The 12,056-nt window shown below is 37.1% G+C and overlaps 1 protein-coding gene across 1 annotated transcript in view; it reads left to right on the top strand.

Moving 5' to 3' along the window:
* Positions 1–12,056, top strand: part of LOC150089359 (NBAS subunit of NRZ tethering complex-like) — a 1,057,261-nt gene that overhangs the window by 705,599 nt on the left and 339,606 nt on the right. The window contains exon 41 of the mRNA XM_090389247.1: positions 129–205. Coding sequence (XP_090245373.1) covers positions 129–205 — 77 coding nt within the window. The remainder of the gene's footprint in view (positions 1–128; positions 206–12,056) is intronic.

Genomic DNA, 12,056 nt, shown 5'->3' with positions numbered 1-12,056 from the left:
AACCCAATTTTAATACATAAGGCTTTGGTCTTAATATTCATGGTGATTTTCAGGAATGTATCAGGAATATTTACTGTATCATTGTAATTAATATATATATATATATATTTTTTTTTTTTTTTTTTCAGTATTACTTGATTTGGCACATGCCATCCTTCCTGAAGATACAGCCTTAAGTTTGTCTCATTTATTGGCTCTTAAACAGGTAACATTTCTTTTATTTATCAAGAGATATGCATTCAGTCACTGCTTGGTTGTGAATATAACAAGTTTAATGGAATTGGTTGTCAACTCTTAGACATCTCTGAGACTAAGAGCTTCCTACCAGTTCCATTGACTAAGGAGCATTTAGTTACAGGTGAATTGAGTAAGGTGCACTTAGGAGGCGGATGCCTCTGAAAGCTACAGTGTTTTAGAACTTTTATTATCCTGTGTTTTACTACAGTGTTTTTGTAATTTATTCATTGCAGTGCAAAAAATGTGGGTACTCTCAAATAGCCTGTCATGTTTCCTTTGTGTGTATTCAGAGTGTTGCAAAGGACCATAAAATACCAGTATATTCATCTCCAAAACTCATATGTATTAAGTGCTCAGGAGCACCACACCCTGCACATTCTTGAGTATATTAGCAATGGCAAAAATGCAGAGATTTAGAACAAGGCTGAATTTAGAACACAAATTGCAGTTTCAATTTGTGTTCCAGTGGACTCCCATCTCCCATCTTAAGTTTTCAAAAACATCTTAAGTTTGCAAAAACCCATGCAGAAAATCCAGTCAGCCACCACTATATCAGTATACCTTATCTTCAAATAAGCCTCTGGGGTTGTGAATATTCATATTCATAATAACTGCACAATCCTACACCACCCGTTATTAAATAAAATAAATAAATAGTGTTGTGTTATATTAAAATAATAATGATGTAAATAAATGAAATAAATAGAATGATATAATTCCACCGGATAAAACTGATAAAAAGGTAACTGTCTGTACAATAAAATATGAATTTTTTTTAAAAATTGCTTGGCTTGGGAGTGTGCCAGGCGGGAACCGCTTATCCCGTCCAAGAACCACCGCCTCGAAGAGGGGATGAATGCGGATTCCCCTGTCTCTATTAATGGTATTACTCTCAGAGGAACAAATCCGCAAGCTCTCGAGCCATTTGCGGTTCCAAAATCTATCTACCCAGTCAACGATAACAGCTTTGTCTGGGGAGATTTGATGGTTGCCGCCTCCCAAAAATGTTCTACCACAGCAGACTTCCCTAATCCTTAGGGAATGTTATTATGAATGTTATAAGATGCCCGGATTGTGGGGAATGTTATGTTGGTGAAACGAAACGTCACTTTAAAGATCGTCTGGGGGGCATATGAACACAATAAAGACCGTGGATTATGGGAAGTCTGCTGTGGCAGAACATTTTTGGGAGGAGCACCATCAAATCTCTCCAGACAAAGCTGTTATTGTCGACTGGGCACATAGATTTTGGGACCGCAAATGGCTCAAGAGCTTGCAGATTTATTCCTCTGAGAGCAATACCACTAATAGAGACGAGAATCCACATTCATATCCCCTCTTCGAGGCGGTGGTTCTTGGACAGGATGAGCGGTTCCACTTGGCACATTCCCTAGCCATTTCTAGTTCCAGTGCACATGTGGAGAATACTGCCCATGCTCCTGTAGAAACACATGCTTAGTACTGTGAGCCTGCTGATATTCAAGGATGTGCTGTACGATTAAACCTCACTGTTGAAAAAGGAGGCGGATGCCTCTGAAAGCTACAGTGTTTTAGAACTTTTATTAGCCTGTGTTTTACTACAGTGTTTTTGTAAGTTATTCATTGCAGTTTTAAAAAAATATATTTTATTGTACAGACAGTTACCTTTATCAGTTTTATGTGGTGGAATTATATCATTCTATTTATTTCATTTATTTGCTTCATTATTATTTTAATATAACACAATGCTATTTATTTATTTTATTTAATAATGGTAGGTGTAGGGTGGTGCAGTAATTATGAATATATCAGTATATCCTTGTGCTCCACTTTTAACAAAACTAAATAGTAAAGGGAAGTCACAAAAAGTGAGATACTCCTTGTAACACCAGAGGAGAAGGTACTTGAAACCCTTTTCCTTCAGTCTTGAAACCCTTTTCCAAGAAAGAAATGAACACAGGACAGCATTCATGCTTCCCTAAAAAAAGATAAATCCAAGGCTGAGAAAAAAAGCCCTCATTACTTTAGAATTCGACTGATCAATCCACAAAGCCCGAATAATGGCCAAATTCATGAAGTGAGGTTGCTTTGCATTCTGGCAGAATGTTGATATCATAAATGCCCCTCCTCCCTTCTCCTTAAGTATTGTCCAGTTTGCCATTGTTTTCAAGAGACCTATTTAAGTATAACACACAAAGACAACAGGGATGGATCTGCTCATGGCAGTCATCATTATGGTGAGCAATCAAACCCTTTCCAAATAATTTTATATAATGTCATTGTAGAGGCAGTTACTACTTACCTGTTCTGTATATTTTCCACCTGGGAACAGGTCTATTATATGACCCGTCACATTAATGCCTAAATATGCTGTCAGGTTGGGTTGTGCAGGTACTGACGTGAGAGCCAATATAAAAGAGCACGTGCTTTAAAATAATGAACTCTCCCTCCTAAATGTCAAAAACTAATGCTTTTTCTGCATATCCCACCCATATGTGCTGCCATTGATCTTCCTATCTGCTCCTCCTTTTGTTTACATGAAAGGTTGAAGAACATGGCTATGGAGCGATCACTTCCCTATGTACATACTTTCACTAAGAGAAGACTATATCAGCTATCAAGGAAGTGGCAAAGTATAACTTTATCCCCCATCAGTTGGCATAGTTTTACATCACAAGAATCAACTAGGACTCTATTAATGATGCTGTGATGTATATTACAGCAATATTGGCCATGCAATCAGCAATTGCAAATCTGAAAACATCTACATGGTTTATAAAATTTTTCAAAACCTTGGTGGAACTCAAAATGCATGGTGGGGTGGGGGGGAACCTCTCAAAAGAAAGCATATGAGATGATAACATCCCACTGCTGAAAATCTGACATCCTTTAAATGTACGTGTGCCAAGGTATGGGATATTTGACATCAACTAAGACAAACATAGTTATGTAGAAACGAGAACATTGATTATATCATATGGTTTTAATTGACAAGGCACATTTTTTTTGTTTGGTTTCCAAGATAACCAAAGTTCAAATTAAAATAAAATCAAAAAAGGTGTAAAATAAAAAAAAAGAGGAAAGTGACATTCATCCTTACAGCACAAATGTATGACGTCTCCCTGCCCAAGGAGATGCACCTCCACAATAAACCCACACGCAGCATTTTTTCAGGGAATATCAGTGCTTGTGAATTCACACTTGTATATTTATTTATGTTGATTCTAGTTATTATAATTTGGTTTTAAAAATTAATTTTCATATTTGTGTTTAGTTTAGAGCTGAGTTGACTGGCAGAGTCAGTGTTCAAATTTGCATTTCCTTTGTTACTTTCATTTATTTAAACCACAAAGAGCAGTGACCATGATATGTTTTCAAGTTTAGTTTTGTTTGTTTCATTTAATTTTATATTCATATTATATAGAGGCATCAGTTGGTGTTTGTATAGATCAATGCCATATCAGCCACGCCAGCGGCTAAAATGTGACTCTTAGAATTCATAAATGTTGTCCTCTGAAGAACTGGTTCCATTTGGTTCCCAGTCTTCATTTTACTTCAGTTCATTTATTGTGAAAGTGACACTCATCTTGTGGTGGGTATGAAAGTGTTCTTGGGGAGGGTGTTATGCATTTTCTCTGCTAAAAACATTTCTTCTAATTATTTAATTTATTATTTTTATGATTTGATTTTAATTCGAATGATGGGTATTTTTGAGTTCAGGTAGCACAATCACACTCACCAATTATAACCCACATGTTGCATATACAGTCGATTCCGGTTATTTGGGACACATCGGGACTAGTGCATTTTGGCCCGATTAAGCGGCTGCCCCAATTATCCGAAGTTTCAAGTAAATAGTTAAAAATACAATTTACCCCCCCCCCCCCCTTTACAATTACTTCACTGTACAATCAAATCACATTACGACGAACTCACCACAGTAAAGTACCGTTCATTATACGATGTGTTGTAAGCGCCGGTCATTGTGATCACGTTTGTGAATTGAATTTTAATTCTATTAAACAGCGATTCTAATTAGCGAAAATAGGAGGAATATTATCCACAGGCTATAAAAGTAAAGATATAATAAGCACAGATTTACCCTTTATTACCTTACCAATTAAAAAATTAATGATACGTGAAAATCGGAATAATTAATACGTACTGTAATATGTACATACTAACTAGTTGACATTTCTGTTCACTGACATTTGTTTGTGGGGGTTAAAATTTAAAACAGTAAAAAGATAAGCAATCAATAACAAAGGCCGCGGCACACACAAATTACAAGTAACACAACACGCGCAAGTGAGAATGGAGTAACAAATTACGAAGCTTTAAAAATAGGAATGAAGAGAAGATTCTGAAAATTATTTTTTTTATATGATTGAAGATTCCATGGAAGTGTAAACACATTTTACCATAATAACCCACAGAATTCCAGCTGTCGGTATTACCGCAAATTCAATAAGATCGAGTTTACTGTCCGTTTATGATAGATTGCACTAACAGAAAAGCCCAATAAACAGGTGACTGCTAATTGTTTTTATTGTTTTATGGTTGTGACCTCCAGAAATCCGACCGAACTACGTGGTACGGTCGGAGACAATCATAGTGTAATCTCCAGTGCTGAGGTCTCCTGCCCCGATTAAACGGCATTTTGTCCCAATTAAGCGAAGTAAACCCTGGCTATTTTCTCGATTGGTTTTTGTTTTTTAAGATTTGCCCCAAATAAACGGCTGCCCCGATTAACCGGTGGCCCAAATAACCGGAATCCACTGTATTTGTTGTATTTAGTTGCATGGTATAATTCAATGTTCTTATTTCTGCAATAGATTGAAGTTATAGTTTTCATATTTCATTATATATATTTATTATTCTTATTGACATAGTAACCTGTTTATAGGTAGCCAAACATTTATAGATGTTATGAGTCTGACTATGTAATATGGTCTAAGCCACTCATGTAACATTAAATGTTGTTATAACTAATAACCATGTGTGTGAGAGAGAGAGATATTCAGTATGTTCTAATTCTTGACACTGTAAATAAAGACTTTCTGTTAAATATTTAAAAAAACTGGCTGAAACAAAGCATCTCACACAGCATATTACATTGTAAATGTGTTAGAAAATTCAGAAATCTTTTATAATTTTTTTACTTTTGATTGAAATAATTTTTGTAATTTATTTTAAATATATTGTACTTTTTACAGGGAATAAGGTGGAGATGAAAGATAAGAAGACAGAATGAGAGTACAGAAAAGAAACTTTGTGCCATTTTTTTTTGTTTTTTCCCAAATTTTATTAAAAAAAATAAAGAATCATCTCCTTTCTCACTGAAAGCTTGCATTTTTGTAAGAAAATTATTTCAATAATTTTTCCTATATGGGATGTATCTTATTTGTACGGTGTTGCCTTTATAAGTACGTGAAATAGAATGATATACATATTTCTATTTTCTCTTTCCTTGATTATACTACTGATTTAAATGTTTTTTATTCGAATATATGCTCAGGTGATGTCAGTGAAATTATTCTTCTAGGGATGAAATCCCTTATCCACCTTAAACCTTTGACCTTTATTTAAACTGGTTTTCCAGTAAATGGGCTAGGACTATCAACTTAGCATTTTCAAATTAACTGGTATTCCAGCTTCATAGTTCCAGCTTCATTGTCTCCCTCCATTAAAGTTAGCAACAGTTGTAAACAAGTTATTAATAAATCCAGGTTATTATCCACTTGTTCAAGTTATTATCCACTTTGACAAGTAAAGGCTTGTCCAAGTGGCACTAGCATTATGGACTCTTGCTAAAACCATTGGTCACAATATCCATTCATCCATCAGTATTTCCACCATCTGTTACATATTGATGGTTCTCTCTCATCATATAATGATATAGCTGCCTTTTTTTTAAATATATTGTAAAAATTTAAAATATATTATCAGTTGGCAACATCATCACCAACTGATGATGTTACCAAGAGCAAATTCTAAATGAGCAGGATTCGAGGAATTAATCATGGAAGCTACTGGGCTCTTCATACCGATTAAGAAATACTGTTTCTTAATCGGTATGAAGAGAAGAAAAATACATGGAATGCAAATAAATTATCTGACGACACAGTAGCCTATTGTGGATATAAGGTAGACTAATCAAGTCACAAAGGAGGTTAGGCAAGCAAAGGCAGATTATGAGAAATCTTTGACAAGGGATGCAAAGAAAAACAGCAAGGACTTCTTAACTTATATAGACTCTAGAAGGAAGGGGATGAATCAGATTGGTCCACTTGATATTGATGGTTCAACTGTTGATCCTGCTCAGGTAGCTGACAAACTGAATGAGTATTTTCCATCTACACCCACACATGAGGAATTGTGTAGGAAATTCCCTACACAATTCCTCACTTCCCGAAAATTGGTATTTTAGGGAAGTGAGGAATTGTGTAGGGAATTTCCTACACAATTCCTCACGTGTGGACAGAAGCTTATTAAACTCTAAAAAGGGAGCTTAATGATTTTATAATAACTGAGAGCAAAGTGGAGGAGAAATTGTTGAAGTTAAACATAGGAAAGGCACCTAGGAAGGATGGGATCTATCCAGTTATATTAAAGGATGTGGCAAAGGAAGTAAGCAAACCCTTAGCCATAATTATGAGAGCATCCTTGAACTCAGGGGAAGTTTCCACGGACTGGAGATGTGAAAATGTTCTCAATTCATAAAGGAGGAACAAATGGTGACACGAGTAATTACAGACCTGTTTAACCTCTATTCTGGAGAAAATAATGGAGTCACTGATTAAAGAAGCATTGCAGGATCAGCTAGACAAGACTGCAGTAATAATTCAGACACAGCATGGATTTTTTTTTTTCAGGGAAAGTCTTGTCTGACAGATTTCATTGGCTGTTATGATATGGTCACAAAGGAACTGGATGCAAAAAATAATTTTGATACCATATACTTGGATTTCACTAAAGCTTTTGGTACTGTTGCACATGGAAGACTATTATACAAAATGGTGCTGTATGGTATTAAGGGCAAGTGGCTGCGATGGATAAAAGTGTGGTTGAGTGGGAGAAGACAGAGAGTGGTAATCAATGGATGCTATTCTTTTTTTTTTTTTTTTTTTTTTTTATGAAAACCCCAAACACGAGAGGCATTACAACCTATAGTACTTAGTACCATGCTTGAGTTGGAGGTTGAGAAGACGAAAGAAGATATTTGTTGACATTAGACATGAACTTCTGTAGACTGTAATTTTTAGGAAATATGTATGAAGGAAAGTTGCTCCAGAAAACGGCAGTTGAATGAATAAACAAAAAAGATGAAAAGTTGGTTCTGTGAGTTTGGAGTTGGAGAGTAAATGTATGATGGCTGGTGGTGGCACATGTTCAGACTGTTTTGCAAGAGAGAATGGGAATTATAGAAGCCAATTCAGAAGAACAGTGCCCATGGAAGTATCTCTAGAAAAGGCATGCAGCAGAAACAGTACATCTATGAGACAGCGAGTGGAGAGACTCTGTTAGAGATGAGTCATTAATTAACCTAACTGCCCTCTTCTGAATGGAATCTATAAGCCTGAGAGAGGTTTTGGGGGGCACCACCCCAGATGTGGGAACAATATTCCACGGTAAGACAGATTTGCAATTTGCACAGAGAAGAAAAGTAACGCAAGGAATGAAAGAGAAAAACCACGTTTTTTAGATGCAAAAGAAGCAATATTTGTAACGTGCTTGTGCCAAGAGAGATTAGAAGTCAGAGTAATCCCCAAAAAAGATATATCATTTTGCCTAGAAATTGGAATGTCACCAAAGTTAAGCATAGGAGAAGAAGAATCCATTTTGCAAGATATAAGACAAGACTGAGTTTTAGAAGGATTGAAATCAACTATGTTGTCTGCCCCACTGGAGATCGGCATTTAAAAACTAATATGGACTAATGTTATTTGTGGAGTCCCCAGGATTCGGTGTTGGGTCCACTGTTTTGTATATTTGTCATTGATATTGATGAAGGTATGCCAGGCTTAATATTGAAGTTTACAGATGATACTAAGGTTGGCAGTGTTGTTAATGACAATAATGGCAGTGTGCTACTAGTATAAGATCAAGAAAATTTGGGCAGATGGGCTGAGAAATGGCAACAGAAGTATAACATTGACAAATGCAAAAAAACTGCATATGGGTAGAAGTAACCCCATAGAAATGTACCAACTGTGTGGTACTACACTTAAGGTGGTAGAAAATGAAAAAGACCTGTGAGTAATTGTGCAGTGAGATATGAAGTTTTCTGAACAGTGTAGACAGGCTGCCAGAGCAGATCATGGAAGAATTTTGCTAGTAGGGAAAAGGCAGTGGTCAGGCCCTTGTAGCAGTCAGGCCATGCCTTGAGTACTGCATACAGGTCTAGAGGCCTCATTTTTGGAGGGATCTATAGTTGCTTGAGCAAGTACAGAGAACAGCAACAAGACTGGTGGGAGGAAAAAGAGGTGCTCTTATAAAGAAAAGCTTAAGTTCTGTAAATTGCAATGTCTGGAGACTAGGCACCTATAAGGTGATCTGATATAGGTGAAGAAGCCCTGATTGGGTTGAGCAGGCTCAATTCTTATTGGATTGTTTCATTTGCCCAGACTTACTGACTAAGGGGGCATAAATTTGAATTGAGGAAAGACAAATTTTCAAATAGATGTGTGAAAATTTGCCTTTAGCCAGCGGGTAGTTGATTGCTGGAACAAACTTCCATCTGTTGTCATGGAAGTTGATAGCTTAAATAAATTCAAGGAGGAAGTGAACAAACCTTTAGAGAGAATGGATGGGTGAAATGTTTTTTTTTTTTTTTTTTAACCATCCTCCAGTGCTAACCACTATTTTATGTCACCACTTTACATTCTCTTATTCCACTGTTTTTCTTCTGTGCAGAAATTTGCTTATATTGCTAAACTCTCATCCTGAATAGATGAGGGTTTATATTAAAATTTGCTTATATCACTAATCTTTCATCCTTAATAGGCTAAACACTCATCCTAAATAGTTCTAGCACATTTAGGATGAGTTATCATCCTATTCTAATTAGCTAATGGGATGTATTATCATCCTATTCTAATTATCTAATTTCTTTCCAAGATCAATCACCAGCTCTTACACTACCTTAAAACTTTCTATCTGGTTAGTTATGACTAATATGAATTTTGACTTTCATTCTTCTGATGATGTTTTGGCTTATGTTACTCATCTTCAAGTTCTGCCTTGAATCTATTTAAGTTGATAGCTTAAATAGATTCAAGGCAGAACTTGACAAACATTTAGAGCGAGTGGATGGATGAAATAAGGTGGGTTTTTTATTTATGTTTTTATTTTTTTTTTGCGCTGATATAAGCTTGCTTCCTTGCATCATGTGCCTTTGTTAATGCTAATCTGTGGAAAATTTGAAGGGAAAGTTTAGAGAAGCTCTGGCATATTTGCTCTTGACATTTCATCATATTTAATGATGTTAAGATTTTCTCAGCAAGCTTTTATGTTATGGGGTCTTTAGATTTTTGCAGTTAGGTAGCTAGTTTTCTCTCTTGACTGTTCACTGCATGCATTGGTAGCTGTCTGCCCATCAAACTTTTTAATTAATGCTGAAGTTTGCTTAGGTTCTGGTAAAATCCTTTCCATAGTTTTACTGATTTTAGCACACTGCATATCACTCCAGTAAACTTTGTTCTGCACAAATTGCTACACTTCTCAAACATCCACTGCTAATTTCTAAAATGCTTATCTCCAGGTATTCTCCAGATCAGGAAAGAAAACTTAGTTAACTTCAATCATTCTAAAACCCAGTCCTGTCTTATTTCTTGCAAAAAAAGTGCTTACTGCTTCCATGCTCATCTTCAATGTAGATAAACTTTATCTTTCTTGGCCTAAGGAAAAAAGGAGGTGATTGTCCCTCTGTATAAGGCAATGGTCAGGCCACACCTTGAGTACTGTATACAGGTCTGGAGGCCTCATTTTAGGAAGGATGTAGATTTGCTTGAGCGTGTACAGAGAAGAGCAACAAGATTGGTGAGGGGAATGAAGGGATCCTCTTACCAAGAGAGGCTTAAGTTCTGCAAATTGCAGTGGCTGGAGACTAGGCACCTGCGCGGTGATCTGATTGAGGTGATAAAATCATAAGAGGGCATAAATTCAAATTGAGGAAAGACAGATGTAGAATAGATTTGCAGAAATTTGCCTTTAGCCAGCGGGTGGTTAATTGCTAGAACAAACTTCCATCTGTCGTTGTGGAAGTTGATAGGTTAAATAAATTTAAGGAGGAACTGGACAGGCATTTGGAGGGAATGGTGTGATTTTTTTTTTTTTTTTTTGGCTGATGCTGCATAAGCTCATACACTTGATCCTAGAGGTTGTCACAGACATTCTCTCAGATATGCCAGGCATGTACTTGCTACCTGGGAGTCTAAAATGCTGATGGAACTGATATTTGGGTGACACTCAAGTCAAGTGGACCCAATTTCGGCCAAATCTGGATGGTCTGTGACAGCCAAATCCTCTGCTTGCACCTTCACGATGGTGGGACTGTTAGTAATCCTGGGTACAACCTCCATGCACATGTACATGGTGGGTGACCACCCAGGTGTGAACCAACGTAAGCAGGGGCTGTGGTGTGGCGCCCACACCATGTCGAGGAATGCCGCCCCTCTATGTTACCAGGCAGTACTAGGTGGTAGATGACTCTCATCAACTGGTGCCATGCCACCACTTTGCTTAATGGAGGCTTGAAGTAGTGGAACCCATGTTTAGTCTCTAGAGCTAAGTTCTGGCACCCCTTCCCTATCTCTTCCATCATGCAGTATGATTGATGACTTTTGAAGTTATGATCAACATCGTGGCGAGATCCAATATTCCTTACATTTCGAGGGTACAGCTCTAAAACGGTGTTCGCAGCTAGTTAGTACACCGGACCGAACCTATTGGTAACTCTTTGGAGGCTACCAGATCAGCTGGTGTATAATCTTTCTACCTCTACTCTGCCAGATAGTGACTGTAGGGAGTCCGAGTAGTGTATATGCGGGGAGCATTGTCGAGGCCACGTTATGTCAAGGATATGGGTATATTCTTACCATGTGTACGCCATATCCAAAAATTTCATTACTTCATACAGCATGTCCCACCCACTTTTTCTTACTATTAAATACAGCATGAATTGTCAAACTAAGAGAGCGAACTTATCTGCGAAAAGATCTAAACCTCCCAAGTACTTCCTAATTCATTTCACAAATATACGTGGTCTCAATTCTAATCTCAACGATGTCCATTTCCACTTGCAGTCTGCCAAACCCCATGTACTTTTTTCACAGAATCTCAGTTATTGGTTGATTCAACTACTGCTCATCTCAGATGCTCAAATTATTTGCTGTATGATTCCTTTCACCTCAAAGGTTGTACTTGTGCATATGCATATGTCCGTTCTGATATTCCCTGTCAGAGACTAGGAAATTTGGAATCTCCTCTCTTTGATCTTCTATGGCTTAAAATCTCTACCTCATTGTGTCAAATTCATCTGTTGTCTCCACCGTTCTCCCAACTCCACTAATCACTTGGAGCTCTTCGACTTCCTTTCTTTGCAACTTGACTTTCTCCAGTCCAACTTTCCTAACAGTGAGGTAATTTTCCTTGGAGATTTTAATGTTCACAACTCCAGCTGGCTTCCATTTTCTGTGTCACATTGACCCAGCTGGTTGAGATGCTGAGGATTTTCCAATTACTAATGACCTTGCACAGATGGATCATTTACCTACAAGAATACCGGACAATCCTAATCATTCAGCCAACACTCGTCATCTTTTTCTCACAAATAACAT

The sequence above is a fragment of the Mastigoproctus giganteus genome, chromosome 2 (assembly GCF_048544385.1).
Source record: "Mastigoproctus giganteus isolate SK-2022 chromosome 2, ASM4854438v1, whole genome shotgun sequence".
NCBI classification, from domain to species: Eukaryota; Metazoa; Arthropoda; class Arachnida; order Uropygi; family Thelyphonidae; genus Mastigoproctus; species Mastigoproctus giganteus.
Note: the sequence above shows the minus strand (reverse complement) of the source record. Positions and strands in the feature narration are given on the sequence as shown.